Source organism: Acinonyx jubatus, chromosome X, assembly GCF_027475565.1.
Source record: "Acinonyx jubatus isolate Ajub_Pintada_27869175 chromosome X, VMU_Ajub_asm_v1.0, whole genome shotgun sequence".
In the NCBI taxonomy this organism is placed as follows: domain Eukaryota; kingdom Metazoa; phylum Chordata; class Mammalia; order Carnivora; family Felidae; genus Acinonyx; species Acinonyx jubatus.
In genome coordinates this window covers 13,206,249-13,229,211 of record NC_069389.1, presented here as the reverse complement: position 1 = coordinate 13,229,211, position 22,963 = coordinate 13,206,249, and the positions used below count along the sequence as shown (strand labels likewise).

The 22,963-nt window shown below is 42.4% G+C and overlaps 1 protein-coding gene across 13 annotated transcripts in view; it reads right to left on the bottom strand.

Moving 5' to 3' along the window:
• Nucleotides 1–22,963, bottom strand: part of REPS2 (RALBP1 associated Eps domain containing 2) — a 353,324-nt gene that overhangs the window by 293,854 nt on the left and 36,507 nt on the right. For 12 of the 13 annotated variants that reach the window (XR_008290030.1, XM_053202117.1, XM_053202118.1 and 9 more), the window contains exon 2: nt 3,176–3,299. Coding sequence is in view for 11 of the 13 variants with exons in the window: in XM_053202117.1 (XP_053058092.1) it covers nt 3,176–3,299 (124 nt within the window). In the remaining 2 variants the exon portion in view is untranslated. Of the gene's footprint in view, nt 1–3,175; nt 3,300–3,509; nt 3,602–22,963 lie in introns of those variants that run through there. The other variant, XM_053202120.1, reaches the window with a different exon arrangement.

Below are 22,963 nucleotides of genomic sequence, written 5' to 3'. Positions count from 1 at the left end.
TAGAGAAGAGAGGAGGCCAAGAAATCAATGACAAAACCACTGTGGTATCCAGGTGAGTGGCTGAAGGTGGCCCAGTCTAGTAGGATAGAGAGATGGAGGGAGAAGGCAATAAGACTGGAGCCACACTGCCAGGACTGCTGACAGATTACACTGTGGACCGAGGCAAAGGGTGGAATCAAGGATGACTTCTAGGCTCCTGGCTTGAGCAACTGTAGATGGTGGTGGCATTGACCAAAATGGGCAAGGCTACGGGTTAGAGGTTAACACACACATACACACAGACTCATGTAATTCATGAAGTAAGAACGGACTCACAACTCCCTGAGTGTCATGAGGCTACTACAGCCTTTCCGATCAGGTTCTCACAGAGCATCCTCTTTGGCCTTCAAGGTTTGTGTCATCAAACATTAAGCGAATGGATTTCAAGCAACAACTTGGAAAATTCTAAGTGGCAGCTCAAAGTTTGGCCTAATCTTGCCCTCATTCTTACTTAACATATGCTGACTGTAAATAACATTTATTTAATAAATCTTTAAGTGAAGGAAGAAAATTCAAAATTAACTGAGTATAAACTGTCAGAGGCAAAAGGCAGCATCAGGATTTATAAGGTACAACTGAGAAAGCCTTACACTTAAGAAAAAGCGTTAATCCTTGACACATGTGATCATTTAGACACTCCTTCCCCCCCTCTCTCCTCCTAGGAAATTAAGCTGTAGAGGTAGGCACAAATCCCGTAAAAGACCAGTCTAACTTAAACAATAAAAGTGTCAGAAATTTATTCTTGTATACAAAAAGCAGCTTTAGCTTTTCCAGCAGATAAAAGTTGGAAGACACAACAATAAAGCTTAATGACCATTTACAGTGGAATGGAAATTTTCAGTGTCTACCACAAGTCCAAATACAATGTGATGTGGCTCTAATCATAGCAAGTGACTTATAGCAGTGACTGCTCAGCCTTGTAGTCATAAATACCAAACTTGCCACTGAAATAACACTCCATCAAAAAACCTATTTTGGGGTGCCTGGGTGGCTCAATCAGTTGAGCATCCAGCTCTTGATTTCAGCTCAGGTCATGATCCCAGGGTTGTAGGATCGAAGTCCAAGCTGGGCTCCATGCTGTGTAGAGCCTGCTAAAGATTCCCTCTGCCCCTCTCCCCACTCTCTCAAAAAAAATAAATGAGTAATGAATAAATAAAACAATTTTTTAAATCTATTTTAAGAAACCAAATTATGTAATACCAAGGGATGCCTTTTGGGGTCAGATTTTTTCCCCACTCAGAAAATACTCTGTGATTCCAGATTATAATCAGCACCTTAATAAAGAGAATAATCAAGAAGAGGCTACTATGCACAGTAATGAAGAGCACGGCAACTGGAGACTGAGATTCTGGCTCCAAACTCTACTAACCTGCAGTCTTTAGGCAAATTACTCAAGGCCCCCTAAACTTCAACTTCAATAATCATCTGTAAGATGAGGGTAAAAAGAGTGCCGCAGTAGAGACTTCCAGTGTTCATCCACAGAAAGTTCTCTCCTTGCGGGTACAGGGGACAACTGCATGCCCCCCCCCCCGCCCCCGCCCCCGCCCCAGTCTACCCTGCAGTTCAGTGGATCCACGTGACAAGTTCTGGCCAATGCACTGTGAGCAGCAGTAACATGAGTCACATCCAGGACAAAGCATTTAATTGCTAGGGTGAGAAACTATTTCTCTGTTGCTTACGGGGCGGGGGGGGGGGGGGGGGGGGGGGGGCACAAGATCAAGCAGCCAGGATCACAGAGGCACCACATGGAGGGCAGCTGCCCTAGAGGGTCACCATGACCCACTGCAAAGCAGGAAGCAAACCTTCATTTTGTTAAGGCACGGGGATTCCAGCGGAATTGGTTTCACAGTTTCTCGTACAGAATGTAAACTAACACAAACACCTAATTTAGTGGGATGCTGGGAGGACGAAATGAGATGGTACCTGGCATGCACTAAACCTTTAAGAAAGATTAGCAGGATGATTGTGACTCTCTGATGGTTAGCGCAAAAGGACTTTGTTTCCCATAGTCAAGCCATCAGAATCTTCTCAGAGTTGTTCTACAAGGTTCCCGAACTCACTTTTACGTTTACAAGGCTTCACAGGACACATGTGGACAGTGGAGTGGTTTTTATCTCAAAATGAGGAAAAGGCAAAAGTTCCTGCATATGTGAGCATATGGAAGTAACTTGTATCAGAGGACATCAGCATAACCCTGGAATAATCACCTTCTTCATAGGTACTTGTAAACCCAATAATGAGACAGTATAAATGATGCTAAGAGTCTGGGGCTTTGCTTTTTGTTTAAGTTGTGGAGAGTACTCAAACACTCAGTGGGTTGGGGGCAAGGATGGCAAGATAAGAAAATTTCAAACCAAAACTTTGAGAAGCTAAGTTCATTCTGCCAAAATTTTGGTAGCTCCATAGTACTTAATAATGATTAGAACGGTTATTTAGGAATTGGGGGATTAAAGGATGATGATATATGGGGCGCCTAGGCGGCTCAATCTGTTGGGCGTCTGACTTCGGCTCAGGTCATGATCTTGTGGTTCATGGGTTTCAGCCCTGTGTCAGGCTCTGTGCTGACAGCTCGGAAACTTGGAGCCTGCTTTGGATTCTGTGTCTCCCTCTCTCTCTGCCCCTCTCCTGCTCATGCTCTGTCTCTCTCAAAAATAAACAAACATTTAAAAAAAATTTTTTTAAAGGATGATCATATACGATATGACTGGCAGGGACAGGAAAGAAAAAAGGGACAGCTCCATTCATACTCTCCCAGGTATTTGTGCCCTTGTCCCTAAAAGAACTTCAAATGACACTGCATATTCCTCAAGAGGAAAATTAAACTAAATGTTACTATTTTGCCACAGGCTCTAGAATTCCTGTCCTCATCTCTTTCTGCTAAAGAACAAAATCTATTTCAGCTTTAATTCAGTTAAAAGGAATGCATCTCAGGTCACTCTCTTATTTTTTTCCTAAAGAAACAAAAAGAAAGTAAGACACCCACTACATTTTCTTACTTCATTTAACAGACACCTTGTTAGAAGCAAGGAGAAATTCCATAAATGCTTATACAACAGGCCTTAAGCCCACTAAAAATGGTTCTCATAAACAAGACACCTGTTGTGGACAATCAAATGTAAAAATGGGAGATACTTACCACATTTAATACTCTCTATCCGTACAGGAAGGCCAGACTGTGCTGCAGCAATCAATTTTAAGGCAATGTAAAACTGTGTTGGACCAAAATAACCAACCCGCTTTGCACCACACAGTTCTGTGATCTGAAAACAGACAAGAAAAACCAGGCTGAAAACCCCATTTCATAACAGGAAAATGAGACAAGATATATTATGAAATCCCAAGGATTTCACAGCATAGCTAACCAAAAACTCCCTGGAGAACCTATGTGTACACACTGGCTGGGGGGGGGGGGGGGGGGGTCCTACAGTTCACAGGAAGATTTTCAGTTCGGATCATTAAATTCTACCTACTCATGATATTTCAGGACTCAGTGATTATTCCTCCTCTTTCAAAGAGAAAAAGAAAGGTAACAAAGGATGGCTGTTACTGTTCTTACAAAAGAGAGTGACTTGTTTCCGGGGGCAGGTACTAATGTCCAAAGTCTAGAAGAGCACTGGGGTGAAAAGAGAACACGTTAGTCATTACCACTACTTGTGGATTATCCCAGCTGATCAAAACTAAAAGTGAATTAATTATTCTTAAAGTTTTCAGGCAACAGGATTTCCTAAGCATTAAAATTACAATCAAGAGTGCTCAGAAAAACAAAAGAGAGGGGGCTATGAGCACAAATATCTTCAAGATCCTGCAATCTTTAATTTGCAGACCTTAAACTAACACATACCCTATTTGGTAGTTTAAAGATAACAAATATTCAGTAACTTTTTAAAGTTATTTCAAAGTAATAGATACTGAAAAACTCAAATAATAGTAAGTGGGGTGAAGATCTAAAAAGCACCCCCCACTTCCTATGGTCCAGAGGAAACCATTATATTCTTTTGGAAATGTTCTATGCATATATGTATATGTACATATGTACGTATATATGTATACATGTATACATGTATACATATACATACGTATATGTGTATACATGCATATACATATATACGTACATATGTATACATACATATATGTACATGTATGTATACATATATACGTATGTATATATGTACATATGTATATAAATGTTTGTATATATAGCACACACCTGTGTTTTTCCTCTTGTGTATCCAATACTTGATACAAACAGAATACCACATACTATTAGCAACTTGTTTTTCATTTAGCATTATCCCTTGAAAATCTTTTCTATCAGCACAGTTAAAATCACATCCTTCTTTTAACAACTACATGATATTCTGCTATAAATATACACCGTGGTTTCTCTTTTTAGTTAGTCCTTATGGATGAGCTTTTAGATTTCCAAACTATAAACAGCCACTAATTAATCTTAAGAAAATTCCTATGAAAATTCAACTCGGATGTCAGCAAAAAATGGGGGTTATAAGGACTTCCAAAAATTCTTTCTTCCATCAAAGCAGTGAGAAAACCGACGAAGAAAATGGACAGAACTCTGGAAATTAACCAAAGGCTTGCAGTTAGCCAGGGAGCATTTATTCAAGAAAAGCTGCTGGATTTCAGGAAGAACACTGAGCGTTGTGGTATTTAACTGGCCTTACACCCATGCCCCCGCCCCAACTGCGGGCATTTGCACTGTGGTTGCAGGCAACCCAAGCCTGAAGTCACAGCGAGACAGCCTAGCAGCCACAGCAGGGGACAGGACAGGGCTGGGCTTCTTGAACGTACAGATTAGTGTTTTTCTTTCTCTCTCTTGGTCTTCCCTCCTTCTGATACTTCTAGTATTTCTCACAGCAGGTGGTCTACCTCTCCTAGCCCTAGACTAAGGAACTGGGGTTGGGGGAACAGAATCCTATCTTCTTGGCTGGACCCACCAGGAACAGAGCTTTCAGAGGAGAGGTGGGAAGCGGGTCGTGGCTCAAATACTGCAGATTCACTGTTCTCACCAAGATTTAGCAAATTTTCTTCAATGTTTCTCCATTTGCTGTATGTCCTCAGATCCATTTCCAAAGACTTCAAATGATTTTTTTTTAATTTTTTTTGTTACCAGCTAAAAGGTTGTTCCACTAGAGAGAGGGTCTGCTGTGCTTCCCCGGCTGCCATTCCAAAAGTCTCAATCCCCCCCCAACCCCACCCCCACTCATTCTTAAATGGTAAAGCAATAGGATGTTATGGTAAGGAGAACAGCCCTTGGAGTAAATGAGTTGGTTGTGAATCCTGGCCTGAGGACCTAATTAGCTATTTGCATAACCTAAAGCAAACTACTTAACTCTCACGCCTCGATATCCCCATAAGTGTAGTAAGTGTAAAGAGAAATAATGTGCTTACCTCATGAGAACTAAATTGGCAGTGCTGACAATAGTGTCCAATCAATCACAACTGTCTGATTTATGCATCTACTTGTCGTATTTTGTTCCCAGTCCGGCTGCATATTAGAATAACCTGAGGAGCTTTTGAAAAATACAGATAGCTAGGCCCTAGCCCCCCAAAGATTCGGCTTTACCTGGTCATTGGTGTGGCCCAGGCATGGGTATTTTTGCAAAGCTCTCAAGGTAATTCTAATGTGCAGCCAAGTTTGAGAATCACAGCTCTTTGAGTGCTCTCATTCTCTCTCCACGCTTCAGTTACCACCGAAACGATCACCAAATCACGTTCTCCAAACCTAACACCCCTCGCACTTTCCAAAACCCTAACACGGATACCCAATGCCATCTCAGACATACCATAAATAAGCCGCGCTCCTTTGCCCCTCTCCACTTATCCTGGCATCTGCTAACTAATCTTCTGGCAGCCCTCACCTCAGTTGCTGACGTCAGCTATTCCAAATCCTAATTCAGAAACTTCTATTCAGTTGTAACCATATCCAGTTGACCCTACCACCAACCCATGTCCCTAACCAACGCTATCTTCTCCTCTGCCACAGCCTTAACCCTTCCCAGTGTCCCATCTGGCTCTCGTGACAGATTTTTTTTAAATAGAATTCACAGACTTAACCATACAGGGACAGATTTAACTTTTTTCTAAATTTATCCCATTAGTTGGTGTTCTCGCAACAAAAGGAGCAGGCACTAATACGGAGAGAGGTGAAGAACCTGAGTGTGACTTTCAGGAAAAAGTTGAGTTTTCCTCAAGTGAACAAGTAGACATCATTACTAATTATCAGAATTTGTTTGTAGAAATATTGCTCTTTGAAACTTAAACTTTTTTGTACTACTTTGTATATTTAGCTTTTTACTGAAATATAATATTCATATAGAAAAGCATAACAGACATACAGAAAAGCATACCAATCCTAAGTGTATAGAGTATGGGGAGAGCAGCTTTCACAAATGGAACACAACTATGTAACTAGCACCCAGAATCAAGAAATAAAACATCACAAGCCTTGTAGAAGGCCCCCTTTGCGGCTCCTTTCAACTGCCACACACATGCCATTTTCCTAACTTCTAAATCCACAGATTATATAAAGTTCAGAAAAAGGCAAGACTAAATAGTCAAAGAGTATGTACCCTCGTGTCTGGCTTCTTTGTTCAATGTTGTTTGTGACAGTCTTCCAAGTGGTTGAGTGAAATTACGGTTCAGTCATTTTAGTTGCTATTCAACACTTGTGTAGATTATATCACAAATTATTGATCCTTCTGCCACTGGACATCTGGATGGCTTCCACTTTGGGTGCATTCTGAATCATGCTGCTATAATATTCTTGCACATATCTTGTCAAGACATGTAGACTGGAATACATTGCTGTGAAATACATTTCTCTATAGGTTTCTAAGAGTGGTAATTGCTGGCTTACCAGATATGTGTTATGTTCAGCATTAGCAGGTATGGCCACACTGCTTCACGTCCTAGCCAACACGTGGTCTTTTTAGGCTTTTTCATTTTCACCATTCTAATGGGAGTGTAGTAGTATCTCGTTGTAGTTTTACTTTGCATTTTTTCTGAGAACTAGGAAGTTTATTATCACCTTTTTGTGGGATCATAGGTATTATGGTTCAGATACCAATTTCAAAATGTGGAGGGGGAGGTATCCCACACAGCACCAAGGAATTCTCCAAACACCCCCTGGGTGTCCTACAATTCAACTCAACTCTGACACGATTACCCAGAGTCAGCATCAGATTCCACAGATTAAGGGCTCAGTCCTATAAGACTACCCCTCGCTCCCCACCCCCCGCCCCCACCACCCACTTCAGACACTGAGTCGAAAGCCCAGGTTGTTACCAACTGGCTATTAATCAGATTCCCATGACCCCCTCCTCAGATTCAGTTAATTTGCTGAAGCAGTTCACCGAACTCAAAGAAACATTTTACTCAGTAGATTAACAGTTTATTATAAAAAGGATATAACCCAGAAACAGCCAAACAGAAGAAATGAATAGGGCAAGGCATGGGGAGGGTGCAGAGCTCCTATGATCCCTTGGAGCACTCCACTTTCCCCAAATCCCCCTGTGCTCACCAACCCAGAAAGTCTCCGAAGCCTGTCCTTTTCCAGTTTTTATGAAGGCTTCATTATATAAGCATGGGTGATTAAATCACTGACCACTGCAGATGGATTCAACCTCCAGCCCCCTCCCCACCTGGAGGTTTGTTGGGGGCAGGTATCAAAAGTTCCAAACCTCTAATCACAATGCTGACTCCCTAGGCGTCCACCCCCACCTTGGTTGCCTAAGGGCTTTCCCCAAAGTCACCTCATTAACATATCAAAAGACACGTTTACTATTCCAATCACAGGAAATTCCAAGGGTTTTAGGAGCTCTGCCTGGAACTGGGTTGAACACCAAATATATATTTGTTACTGTAAATCACAACATTACAACAAGCCCTGTGCATGTGACTCTCTACTAACATCAATGAAACAGGAAGATGTGTGTCTTGTTTGTCAGTTCATTCTCTGCCATATTGTCTATGCTTAATAAATAGAAGTGGAATAAGTAAGTTTTCTGGCCCATACCCCCCTCAGTTCATCTTCCAATTCTGCCGAGTCTTCCACAGTGTGTGCATATTCCCCCTTCTGCCAGCTGACAATACTGTTCTCATGCTGTAGGACCCATCAGCCTGGAATTCCACCCTCGTCAGGATAATATTCTATCTCCTCAGGGGCATTAAAGTCCCTTCACAACCTGGCCCTGAGCCATATCTCTAGTTTCCTCTCTGAACACAACGAATGGATGGATGGATGGATGCGCATGCACACACACACACTCTGTAGCTGCATTCCATTCCTCCCACTGTCACTGACAGATCTTGTACTTTTACGTCTCGGTATCTATGCACACAGTGCAGAAGGTGGTAAACTAAACAGCCTTAAAGCCAAAGTTGGCTTCCAACACAGAAAACTAATTAGTTTTATGACTTTGGGCAAATTCCCGAAATCTAATTTCCTCATATGTAAAACAGAGATATTGCCTCCCTCATAGGACTATTGTGAAGAAAAAAATGAAATAGTGTACTAAATGAACCTAATACAATGCTTAACCATATTCAATAACTGTTGGGTCCCATCCCTTTTACATGAAACGGGAACTTTTTTTAATGTTTATTTTTCAGAGAGAGAGCACGCACGTGCGAGTGAGAGCGTGAGCAAGAGAGAGAGTGCGCAGGGAGCCCAATGCAGGGTTCAAACCCACAAACCGTGAGATGGGGACCTGAGCCAAAATCAAGAGTCAGCCCTTGGGCACCTGGGTGGCTCAGTCAGTTAAGCATCTGACTTTGGCTCAGGTCATGATCTCACGCTCTGTGAGTGTGAGCCCCACCCCGCATTGGGCTCTGTGCTGAGAGCTCAGAGTTGGATTCTGTGTCTCCCTCTCTCTCTGTTCCTTCCCAGCTCACTTGCTCTAGCCCTACCTGCCTCCCTCTCTCTCAAAAATAACATTAAAAAAATTAAAAAAAAAAAAAAGAGCACTTATCTGGCTGAGCCATCCAGCCACTGCACTGCCTCCATTCTTAAATGCCACTTCTCTGTAGCTCCTTCCCAAATCCCCAGGTATAGTTTATTTTCTCTGCATATTCTGACTCTTCATCTATAAATGCCCATCACATGATATACTGTCTTGGATTTGCTTCCAAATAAAAGGGGGGATTGGAGTAAGTAGAGCATATGGGTACAACAAGAAAGCCCCAAAGATGACAGCTGTTGAAGTTGGGTGATGGGTTCATGGGGGTTCATTCTCCTACTCGGTACTTAATGTGTATGTTTGAAATCCTCCACATTCAAGCTTTTTCATGTCCATTTCAGCACTTATCATATTATAATTATCTGTTTCTCTCTGCCTCCCATTAAAATGTCTTCTCTCCAAAGGCAAGGGGTAACTTCCATTCAGCTCCTAGCACAAGGATAGGCATCCAAGATTCGGTCAAAAATTTCTCAATCAAGTGAATGAACCAAACGTCACAAATAAAAAGTAACTGAGTTGTACATCTCTTACTGTGAATAAATAAATTACACATCTTCAGGTACAGGCTTGTCTACACATGGGAAAAAACACCAACATCATCAATGTAGGTTCCAGCATCAATATAACTACCTTGCAGTATAATCCCTAAGAAATTATAATTCCTGACAGGTGAACAATTTAACAACTACTATTTCTGTCAGCATTAATTTATTATCAAGTTAACCTTCAGTTATTCCTTTGCCATAACTAATACACAGAATTGAAAAGCACTTAACTAAAGGTAAATAAAACTGCTGGTAAACCTCCATATGGTCCTTTGAGAGCAACACCCAAAATCTGACATTAGTCAACTGCTTTATTTGCCTTGGAAAATGTCCTTTGGTCTCATGTACCATTAGAATCACTGCTTTGTAACAAACGTGGAATATACAGACATAAGTGAGGTAAGCCCATCGAGGTCACTTTTCTTGCTCTTTGTACACCAACCCTCATGTCAAGAACTTTCTAAAATATTCAAGCCACAAGAAGATAAAGTAATTATAAGCCTTTGAAACTTATGTATAGACCCTTGTAAGCCTGAGACCTCTCAATTCAAAAAGGAGGTTAATTTTGTAAGTTTTGTTTGTCAAGGTTCAAGATGTTCTCAGTCTAAATTAAATTCTACGTGAAAGCTCTAAATTGTGGGTAGAAACATTTTAACACAAACTGAAGGAAATAAGGCGGTGCTTTATCCCTGATACTCAATTAGCAGGAGATATTTTATATAATTGCTCCTCCAAACAGTCCAAGTTGCCAAGCACTTCTCAAAATAAAGAAAAAATACAAAGATTCCACTCTTCTTTTTAAGTCTAAACTCCAAATCCGTAACACTCTCGGCTGGATCCATCTCAGTTTACACGTTGTGCAAGTTTGTGACACAGAACAAGAACCTATGGACTAGTATTTGTTTTCTCAGGTGGAAGGCCAAAGATGGGGGGGGAGGGGGGGAAGGAACGGATGAAATCAACTTCCTTACAGCTTACAGATGTACACTAAACTGTGGGGGTGCTGGATACAAATCAGAGAAATACACCATTTGGGAGGAACCTGGACAAAGTTCTGGAAGAAGATTGAAGGCCACTAAAATAGCTTACCTCCTACCTAATTCTGAAAGATTAAGTGACTGTGCTGAGTAATCAGTCCACACATGTTCCAGTTTGCCTGAAATAATACTTTCTTTCCTAGTTGAAATGTAATAAATTTTCAGAACTGTTCAAAGGTTGGAATAAGCTTCTCTCTTTCAAGTATTTTTAAAGACTTAAAAACCTTAGAAAGATTTAGAATTGTAAAAAGCCTTGTTGGGAGGGGTTGAAAGAATTCTGCAAAAGCACCAGTGGACACTTATTTTCTATTCTTTCTCTGCTGTAGCTGCCAAGTTCAAATTCTTTGCTCACACACCAACTACTTCAAGTCCTTCCCCTAGACTATGCAATTTCACACACCATCCTCCACACTCCCTCTATCATCTTATCAAAACAAGATCACCCCCCTTCTCAAAGGGACTTCCAGGGTTCCCCGCTTCTTTTCCTGTAAAACCATACTGCTGAGCATGGCTTTTGAGGCCTTCCCATCTGACCCAAACTACCTTTCCAACAACCCCATGTCTTTCTCCTCCCCACCCTGCATCTAAAGCTTCAGCCACTCCAGACACCAACCAGTCTCTCAACACATAAGAGCCATTCAGGCCTCTGGGCACCTGCTGTGCCCCCTGCCTGGACGCTGGAGGTCTCCCCCACTTCATTACCCACAAGGCTCATTCTTCAGAGCACCTCAGGACCAACCGTATATTTGCAACCTTAATTCCATATGGCATGTTTTCTGCATTCCCATAACCCTTTTCACTAGCTTCTACCACATCACTAGTCTTGCAATATACCAAAATCTGTATTTTGGTCACTGTGTCCACTGTACCCCAATTCCTTCCCCTGCCTCCCAACTGCCCAGCACAAGGCAACAGTGTATCTTTATCATTTGTACCCCCAGACTCATACTTTACAATGCTTGCTATTTCTCACTTGCTCAATGAATGTTTGCTAAATTCATTCATTTTCACAGCCTATAGTAGCAGAATTGCTCTTCTTTTTCTCATCTCATAATTACTTTTACAAGTGACTGCTAAATTGGCTTTAGTCATCTCACACCATATAGCCATAAGAGTTCCTGCAGGAATATAAGAGGATATTAACTTGTCTGTGCTCAGGTAGGAAGGACTGGTTAGGATTAAAGCACAAGGAAAGGCCTCCACCAGGCTTTATCCTGGCCCTCAGAGCCCAGAACATGTCAGTAATGCTCCAGCCACTAGGTGCTCCATTGAACCACACTGCAGGCTTCTTCCTCCAAGCCTCCTGCTACTCACCATGTGCCCAGGGGATGTCAGCCCACATGTCACCCTCAAAAACAGAAATCCTGACAACTAGGGGTGCCTGGGTGGCTCAGTTGGTTAGGCCTCCACTCTTAATTTCAGCTCAGGTCATGATCTCATGGTTCATGAGATCGAGCCCTCATCGGGCTCTGTGCTGACAGTGGGGAGCCTGTTTGGGATTCTCTCTCCCTCTGTCTCGGATCCTTCCCCGTTTGCATGCGTGTGCTTTCTCTCTCTCTCTCTCTCCCTCCCTCTCTCAAAATAAAAAAATAAACATTTTTAAAGAAATATAGAGGACTATTTGAAGGACATGCTTTCAAGTTGTACCAGCTGAAGAGGCAGGTCAATTATCCTGAGTTTTCCTTTCCTGTCCATTTACGCATTGGAAAAATCAAGAGGGACTTTCAGTGCAGAGGGACCTGGGTGAGCTGCCCAAGAAAATATGAACCCCCATATTTAATTACTCAACATCGGTACCATAGTACATGCTAAGGCAAACTACCACACTGTTAAAGAGAGGACATTCAGTGCTTAGGCATAATTTCAGACAGAAGAGCCCACTAATACCTGAAAGTAGCTAATAGTTTAAAATGTCCTGGGCATCTCCCCATTAAAAGCACTGTGCTCAGTGCCATGCTAGGAAGCAAGCAGCACTGAACAAAAATAACTTATTCTTTTCTCTCTCTCTCATTCCCTCCCTCCCCCACCCCTACTTTATTATTCACCTCCCCAAAACAGAGATATTCTCCTACACCATCCCACCATCATCACCATACCTCAGGAAATCAACATTATCCCACAGCATATGGACCATACTCACATTCCCTCAGCTGTCCTATAAAATGGCCTATAGAACTGAACTTTCTCTTTTATAACCAAGACTTACTGTTCTTGCATCACGTTTTTATATTATCTCTCCTTAATCTTTCCCTAATCTAGCACAATCCCCCTCGGTTACTCATGATACTGAATCCTTTCAAGAGTTCACAATGTTCCTGCAGAACGTTCCACATTGTATATTTGTCTGTTTCCTTGTTATAATATTCACATCAAACATTCCTGGCAAGACCACCACATAGGTGATACTGTGATACAGTAAGAGGTACACATCAGTGAGGAGCACGTCATGTCAGAACATCCCACCAATGATGGCCAAGCTTGGCCATTTGGTTAAGGTGGTGACAACCAGATCTCTCCATTGCAAAAACATGCTTTCACATAATACTTTCAGACTAAGTGAATATTCTATCCCTTGACAAACGCTTCTGAATCCATTAAATACTAAGTCTAAGTAAGTCTAGCTAACTTACATCAATGTCTACAGAACTGGAATCCTAATTCAAAATCCCAACACAACATGGGGAGGATATGTAGTCCGTGTGGTTTGTGTCATTACCTCCAGTTTATGCACAAATAAACACCACAACTTAAGTGAGATGTTCAAGGTCACAAGTTCAGAGCCAATACTCAAACCTACACATACATGCATCCAAAGCTCATGGTCTTCCCATTACATCAGGGGTTGGAAAACTAATGTGCACAAGCCAAATCTGGACCATTGCCTGGTTTTGTATGGCTCATGAGCTGAGAATGGTTTTTACAGATGAACATTTGCAATCAATTTGATGATCAGAAAACACTAACTTTGGGGGTGCCTGGGTTGCTCAGTTGGATGTTCGGCTCAGGCCATAATCTCACAGTTTGAGTTCAACCCCTGCATCAGGCTTTCTGCTGTTGGCGCAGAGCCCACTTCGGATACTCTGCCTCCCTCTCTGCCCCTCCCCTGCTTGCTCTCTCTCAAAAATAAACAAACATTAAAAAAAAAAAAAAAAGGAAACACTAACTTTGAATCTCATCAGGTAAAAGGTTATCCCCAAAACAAGAATCCCATGCCTCTTACTAGGAGACCTGTATTACCAAAGAAATTTTGTGGTGGGTTATTGTATTTTTAATTTTGTCAATAAAAAGTTTGTGGAAGTTTGTTTTGTCTCTTGTTATATAAATAAGTACCTCAATAAGGTCCTCAATTTTGTCCCTTGGCCTACGAAGCCTAAAATATTTCCTACTAGGCCCTTTACAGTAGGGTTACCAATGCCTGCATATCAACACACTGCCTCCCTGAGCCATACTTTATATCCTTGCAGAAACCCTCAATAGCCATGCAGAAAAAGGGCATTTTCTTTAAATAACCAGCTACACTAAGTAAATGCCAGTTTAAAGATTGAACACTTCCATTACAAAAGAACACACATGTATTACGCCCCATTTTCTACCCATTTATATACATTTGTTTAAAATTTTCAGGAGCTTTTAAATAAGGGCTTCCTAAATCACTAAATACTTCCACGGCAACTGACTGGAGCACCTGGGCGCCAGCTTTCAGTTATAACAAAACCTATGCAATAACTAACACCCCAAAGTTAAGAGTCTGCCCTTTTTTTCAGCTTTGAGGTAAAACCAACAAAAGAGTCATATATTTAAAGTATACAATGTGATTCTTCAATATACATACACACTGTGCAAAGATTCCCCCAGAGATCATTAACACACTCATCACATGTTTACTTTTATGCGTGAGAACACTTAAGTTCTACTCTCTCAGCAAATTTCCATTATACCATACAGCATTATGAACTATCGTCACCATGTTTTACATCAGATCCTCAGACCTCATTCATCTTATAACTGAAAATGTTTACCATTTTACCACCCTCTCCCCCTTACCTCCACCCCCTACCTGCCCCAGGCCCTGACAACCACCATTCTATTCTGTTTCTAGGAGTTCAACATCCCCCACCGCCTCCCCACTCCAGCTTCCACATTTAAGTGATACCATGTAGTATTTGTCTCTCTCTGTCTGGATTATTTCATTCCTTTGCTTTTTATTTTTAAAGGGTAAAGGTATTATAAATCTTAATAACCATTCTTTAAAAAATGTCCTTTATGCAGGGACACCTGGGTGGCTCGGTTGGTTGAGCATCCAGCTTCAGCTCAGATCATGATCTCATGGTCTGTGGGTTGAAGCTCCATGCCAGGGTCCACACTGACAGTACAGGGCCTGCTTGGGATTCTCTCTCTGCCCCTCCCCCATTCACACTCTCTCTAAAAAATAAAGAAACATTTAAAAAACTGTCCTTCTGCATTTGTGAACACATAATGATCCAAGTCCTCTAACATGGAAGCTCCTCCCAAGTTGCAAATCAATTTTGGAAGCTACATCATTGTTCAGATTCCCCAAAATGTCATTTAATTTAGGGCTAGAGAATCTATAATAAACTGTACACTGAATCCAGCCCAGATGCTAAAAACAGGCTATACTGGCAGAGGTGTGGCCCAGGCCTGGTGTGCCAGCATTCTTGGCCCAAGGCCCCAAATTCACCCCAGTAGTGGGGAAGACCCAACCTGCCACTCTCAGATGAAATCTGCACAGGGAAAAGACTCTGGGCAAAAAAATCAGGAACTTGTACATTGCTTGTGGAAACACAGGCTCGTATAACATCCAGAGACCATTTGGCAATATGCATAAGAATTATAATCAACTTTTTCATCTAGGAATTCTACTTCTGAATTTATATTCCATTTTACACAAGCAAAATGACTTATGTACAAGGTCATTCAATACATATTGTCTAAGATACAGATTGGAAAACACACACCTGGAGGTCCCTCATCTAAAATATTAATCAGGGATACCAGGGTGGCTCGTCGGCTAAGCGTCCAACTTCAGCTCGGGTCATGATCTCACAGTTTGTGGGTTCGAGCCCCACATCAGGCTCTGTGCTGACAGCTCAGAGCCTGGAGCCTGCTTCGAATTCTGTGTCTCCCTCTCACTCTGCCCCTCCCCCATTCACACTCTGTCTCTCACTCTCATAAAATTAATAAAACATTTAAAAAAATTAAAAATAAAATATTAACCAACTATGGTTCAACCACACAACAGAATTCTAGGCAACTCTAATAGATATCTGTCCTATCTGTGATTACCCATCATCCTTTGAAAACTTTTCTCTATTTGGAGAAATTTCTCCTATTACAAGTCTCACCTCCCAACTTGAAAGCTGAGGATTGCAAACATCCGACCAAGTCTCCACTGATCAGACATATGCACACATGACTACACTTTAGAAGTGAGAGATGTAAGGGAAGAGAGGCTGCTCAGAGCACCCGCCCTGCAGGTGGGGAGGTGCGGTAAAGGCAAAGCTGGTTCCTGGCTCAGGACAACAATGGAAGCACTTGCAGTGGACTCAAGTCCCTGCTCTCTGCTGCTTCGCAGGCAGGAGGCCGGGCAGCTTCCACTTAGTACTAGTGAGATGCGTGTCTTGGGGCTGTTTCTGGAAAGTCAGATGCTGGCCTGTTCCTCCAGCCCTCCAAACAATTCTAAGTTACCTAAAATCCTAATCCCTCTTTGGCTTAACTATCTAAGTGGATTCAGCTGTCTGCCACCCCCACCCCTCCCCCCACCACACACACACAAAACACGAACTAAAAAAAGAATGAGGAAGCTCCTTATATACTGACATGGAAAGATCATCAGGTTAAACTGTTGAAACAAAAAAAGCAAGGTGCACAATAGTGGGTATAGTAGATTATTTTTTAAGGGGGTTGACTGTGGATGCATTTACTTACATATTTATACACTACCTCTGGAAGTTGAAGCTAACAAACTTGGCTGCCAGCTGCCCTCAAGGGAAGGGAAGAGAATGGGTTGGCCAAGGCACAGAGACAGGGAAGAGTTTGCTGTATTTCCTATTATACTTTTTGAATTTTGAATCATGTACATTATCCACTTAAAATGAATTTAGAAAAGTCGTGAGGAGTAAGAGACAAAGCCTAACCCTATGTCAGCAGATTATAGACATACCCCAAAACCATTCCCCTCCCACCTGCTCTAAATGTAATTCCAAACCACAGTACCCAGCCAGACAAAGCAGCAATGGTCCTCACTCACTGAGCCCAGATTTAACACCCAAAAACAGTACTCTCTCCTCTAAGTTGCCAATATAGAACAATGCAGCAGCTTGCTTTACAGAAACGAGTTATCTTTGCCAAAGGGAGCTCTAACAGGGTGACGCAGGGGAGGGCACCTGACCTCCCATGGTCTCAAGTCTCATCTACTGGAATGAAGCAGTTGACTACATAGGACATAAGGCTTTTTCTAGACGCAAAAATTCTATAAAAAGGAACTCTAGGGGTGCCTGGGTGGCTTAGTCGGTTAAGCGCCTGACTTCGGCTCAGGTCATGATCTCGCGGTTCATGAGTTCAAGGCCCGCGTCAGGCCTGGAGCCTGCTTCAGATTCTGTCTCCATCTCTCTCTGCCCCTTAGCTACTCGGGCTCTGTCTCTCTCAAAAATAAATAAACATTTAAAAAAAATTTTTTTAAAAGGAACTCTATGGGTAAAAGCTAAAACTATAGTTAGAACCTTCCCCCCTGGTGTTTACCACTTGTACTTTGTATTACAGTTCTCAGTATACCTGCTACATCCCCCCTACAATGCCCAAGTCTCTTAAGGGTAAGTCCAGAATGTTTAAAATCATCCTTGCATTCCCCACAGCATCCATCCCATTGATTTCCCACTAAGAAGGCTTATGGAATAAATTAAATACATCTACTGAGTTTTAACTCTTCACTGCACTGAGAGATCCCCTACAAATGTTGTTTTGTACCACTGACTTGTGCCTTATATGAATACATCAACCTATTCAGAATTTTTTTTCAGATTTAAAGGACCACATATACCACCTGATCCCAGGATACCAAGCACCTCAGGCGAGTTCAGGTAAATCATTGTGTAATCACCTGATTCCAAGCAAACAAAGCCAAAGAGAAACAGATACAACATATCCTCCCAGAACTTTGCATTTACTCAGTTTCTTGTTTGTTTTTGCAGAAAAGGGATCACTTTTGAATTAAAACGAAAAACTATGTTGAGTCACACATGAAACTAAAATGGTTCTTAAAGACAAGAACTAAAGAAATTCTACACTCAAGCTACCTGCTTTGGCTTTTGCACAATGGATTGGCATTTATCAGTTGAACAAAGTGATTCAACAGATTTTATCAGGCACTGAGACTGTCTTTTGGAATGAGCAAAGATTATAGGTAGTGATGACATTTGATGACAATGATTTATCATGACTTTTGTAAACAAGGCCTTCTTTGGCAAGCCAGTGCCACAGCTTTTCAAGCTGTCCAACTGGCTGCACATGTGCAGGCACATATCTCAGGGTCAGGAATTCCTCAGGGTTGACACCTGCCCGGGGACAAAATGGGATCTAACACTTCAAGGGAAGCAGAAGGGAGGAGCACCAGGAGAGTGAACCACCCAGGTACAAAGGAAGCATCCTGTCAACCCCAAGAAGACAGTCACTAGGATGTAGGAGAAAAGTATAGGGAAAAAGAACGATAGAATCGACAGTAAGAACACTTACTGAGGGCTGATTGTGTGCCAGGCATTGACTTAAATGCCAGGAATCAATGAAATGAAGGAAACACGCGTGCACGCGTGCTCTTGACATTAGAACCAAACTAAAACGAAAAAGTGGCTCACATTAGAAAAGAAAATTCATTTTAGGATTCTGGCCCCAGTTTCTAGGCTCTGCATATCACAGAATTTTGTACAGCTACGGGCAGCAAAATCTCAGGTGAACACACATGCAACGCCAAGATTATATAAAGCTTTTACTGGTTCTGGCAATTCTGACTTACCTCAGCAGCCAAAGGATTCGCTTTTCAATTTGTTTATTGACATTTTTAGTGCTTTTCAAACATAAAATTACAGGTTGGGGTTAGCTGGTATTTTTGTAAGTTTGTTCATTTTAGTTCATTCGATAGATCTTTTATTTTATACCACTCATGCATGCACAGGCACACATATACTCACTCATACACACATTTCCTTTCCAAAGAAACTAGTGCCTTAATGAGAGAGACAGAGCAAGCCAGGACACCTCATGTAAGTGGAGCATCCGTGTATTATACACAAATCCTTGAAATGCTTTGGGAGGGAATGAACGAATGGAAGTTCAGTCTCAGATCACATTAGAGTTCTTGCTCTCCAACCTAAACCCAGACAGATCGGAACCCTCCAGCACAGAGTTAAACTCATACCAGAAATAGCACTTTCTGGGGGCACCTGGGTGCCTCAGTCAGTTAAGCATCTGACTCTTGATCTCAGCTCAGGTCTTAATCTCAGGATCATGAGTACAAGCCCCACGTTGGGCTCCATGCTGGGCATAGAGCCTACTTAAAAAAAAGAAAATAAGAAAGAAATAGCACTTTTTGATGGGGTAATCAATCTGACTTCATTAATTGGGTTTCTTTGTCAAACTCCTAGTAAAGACCCTATCCAACAGTACAACAAATGCTCCTCTCCCCTCCCTGACATTCTGGCAGCCTCCCTGTGAGAAAGCCGGCCCCTCTCAAATCAGCCTATACTACAGGGCACTGAAACTGAGGCTGGCGTCCTCCCTGTTCATGACTGTTCTCCCCACAGCAAGGCCTCATGACAACCAGCACACTAAGTCCCACAGCTTCATCACAGCAAATGCAAGTGGATTCTTCGGCCCAATGAGCCAGAACCCAGCCCCAACTCCACTCTGCTACTGGTCCTACCGTGACCTAATGGACACATTATATTGACGAGACTAACCTCTTTCCATGACCAAATCCCTTTTTTTGCCCCAGCAATAAACGTCCATCCTCTTTCCCCTCTAGCTTAGCAAACACCCATCATTTAAGGGCTGGCCTTGCTCTCAACTGTCTGTCCTTGTCCTGCACCTTACCCTCAGGTACCCCCTGACAGTTCCCTGATACCCAAATCCCCAAACTTTCCCTGATTTTAGGTCTTTGGTCACTGAGCTGTGCCCCCCAGGAGGGACATCCCTAGGACCCAGGTGTATCTCCTATCTTGTACCTTGAATCACCTGTAGACACTGTTCCATCAGCCCGAATAGACTTTGCATTGCCTGATCTTATACAAACCACCATCCCTCCTAAACTGGCACCCCCACCACAATGGATGAGCTGAGGTCTAGGTCCTGATTTCTTCCAAGACAATCTACCCCAAGAACAGTTCACTCTCACAAGCCATGCCTAGAGATCTGACAACTTAGACATATCTGACACAGAACAGTCCCTACACTCAAAAGGTTTATACTCTGTTATGGACTGAAAGTTTGTGCCCCCTCCCAAGGTGAAACCCTACCCATCAAAGGGATGGTATTAGGAGATAGGGCCTTTGGGGGGTTATTAGGATTAGATGAAATCATGAGGGTGGAGACCCCATGAATGGGATTTGTACCCTTATAGAATCACAAGACAGCTTGCTTCACTCTCTGCCATGTGAGGACACAGTAAGAAGCCAGCTGACTGCAACCCAGAAGAGGGCCTTCACCAGAACCTGACCATGCTGGCACCCTGATATTGGACTTCCAGCCTTTAAAACTGCCAGAAATAAATTTCTGTCATTTATAAGCCACTCGGTTTATGGTATTTTGTTACAGCAGCCTGAGCTAAGATATGATCTGATTGGGGTGTGTGTATACAAGAAGTTTGAAAAAAAGGATCCACATTTCTCAAGCACCTACTACATAGTCTCCAAGCATGACACTTTTCTATGTATTATTTTTAATACTTAAACTAATCCTACATAAATGGTTTTGCAGATAGGCACTTCAAGATTCACAATGGTTATTAGAGAAATTCTGAAAAATGAGAAATAACCCGAATTGAAAGATCTTGCTGCCCAACAACTCATATTACAAATGTCACATAACTGAATTCACTGCACAAACAGGCAACCCCTTTATGTTCACTAAGATACCACTAAGATACCGTTCATTCATTCATCCTGTTAGGTGGCACTCTGTGGCAGTCAATGCAGTCTCTCTGGGCCTACCAACTGAAAGACACACACTGTACCTTGACAACCAGAGATACATGCAAATTAGGGCCCACTTATCTTGTGGCCTTCCAAATGGCCATGGGCACACATCTGTGAGAAAGGGAGCAGGTGTAAAGGGTAAAGGCTCAGATTATTGTTTTCCACAAAACCTGTTTTCCACAAAGGAACAGATCACAAAGCTGATTTCATCATAACTGGGCTATAATTGAGTTAACCAGAGGACAGAATAGAAACCAATGCACATTTTGCCATTTTTCTTTCCGCTGCCCAACATCACAACACCTTGCCAATGTTTATAAAATTTTCTACCTGCCTTCAGCTAAATAAGTTAAAAATGTCGGATACTCACTTTCCTGATTTCTTCTCAATCAGGGAATGGGCACAAGACCTAAGCTTGGCTAGACACACCACAGGGCATTTGAATCAGTAACGAGTATGCAGAGGGGCAGAAAGAGTAGATCACTTGTTTTCTGAAAACAGCAGCAACACCAGTTTCCAGAGGCGACAGAGGTGGCAAGCTCCACACCTCGGGTCCAGTCCAGGCAATGTGAAGTGTACCTGGAGGCATCCAATACTCAGTAGCTACAGTTCCAGCATCTTCACCAGACCAAATCTGTGGCATGATGCAGCTGTAGTTCTGCCAGTGCTGCCCCCTGTGCGCTTTTCAAGCCTTTCCCCCATCTTTTCTTAGGAAAATACTGAGCTACCTAATAAACCCTTTAATGCGTAAGTTACCCACAGGTAATTTCTGTTACTAACACGAGTATGTTACTACGAGTCCTGGGTGTCATAGAGAACAGATCAAAGGTGAGCCTTGATTGGCCCAGAGCACCCGAACTCAGCTCTATCTATTATCTATTGCTGCATAACAAACCACCCCAAAATTTTAGTCCTTAAAACATTTATTTCTAGTTCATAATTTGGGGGCCAACAATTTGGGCTGAGCTCAGCTAGGCAGTTATATTGATGTGGACCAGACTCTGCTGATGTCAGGTGGGGCTCACTTAGGCTTCCACAGTCAGCTATCAGGTTGAGTGGGTGCCTCCGCTCTCCTCCCCAGAGCCTCTCATCCTCCAGCAGGTATGCCTGGGCTCTTCCACAAGGTGGCAGAAAGAACTCCCAAGCAGCAAGAACTGAAGGTGAAATGCTTCTTCAGAGCAAGGCTCCAAATTTGCACAAGGTTCCCTTCTGCATTCTATGGTTAAAGCAAGTCACAAGGCCAACCAAGACTCTAAGGATGGAGACACAGACTCCACATCTTGATTTTTAAAAAAAATGCACAGTCCTGGGGGACTTTACAATCTACCGTACCTGACTGATAAACAGCACAATGGGGAAGCTGTCACAACAGTGATAACTCTAGGGGTTTCCATTTATTACAACTGCTTATATCCAGAATCTGTGCTCTCACTACCATTTCCATCAACCCACCACCAATGCCAGCCACTGAACCAACAATAGCTAACTAGAAGCAATAAACACAGAGTGCTGAGTCTGCCAACTCCACAGCCTGTAAACAATTGTGTAGAGGGCAGTCCTCTTGGGTCTCTCATACTGTAGGGCATGCTTAAGATCATGAACTGAAGTCCTCTGGCATCAGACACCAGCTCTCTGGCTTTGGACCTTTCCTTCTACGAACCTGGCTTTCCTCCCCCAAAGCTCAAAATTAGCATTTTCTGCGTATGAACAAATGGGTAGTTTGATCACTTCAAGCAGATGAGTTAAAATACCCCTATATTACAGAAAAACTTACTATAACTTCAAGAGAATCTAAAAAAGCTCTGCTCTGAATTTATTAGGATTTTGAAGAGGTTTAACCATATCCTCTTAAGTTGGCAAGAGCCACTTAAATTGGCAGACCCCACAAATGGAAACTCGATGTCTCCCTGACAACTGTTGAACTGAGACAGGAAAGGCTCCTATGAGAAGTCTCCATGGAAACCACCCAGTCCTTGCATCTACCATTTACCTTATTCTTTGGCTGGCATTCAAGCACATCAAATTAGCAATAAAAACGTAAGGAAGTTGGAAGGGCCTGGAGCAATGAAGACTGTCTATGTTTGGTACAGTGAGATTTTCCAGGAAAATGAAAGCCATCAGTCCAAATGTCTCAGGACTCAGATTAAGAAGCCTCTGCATGCCCA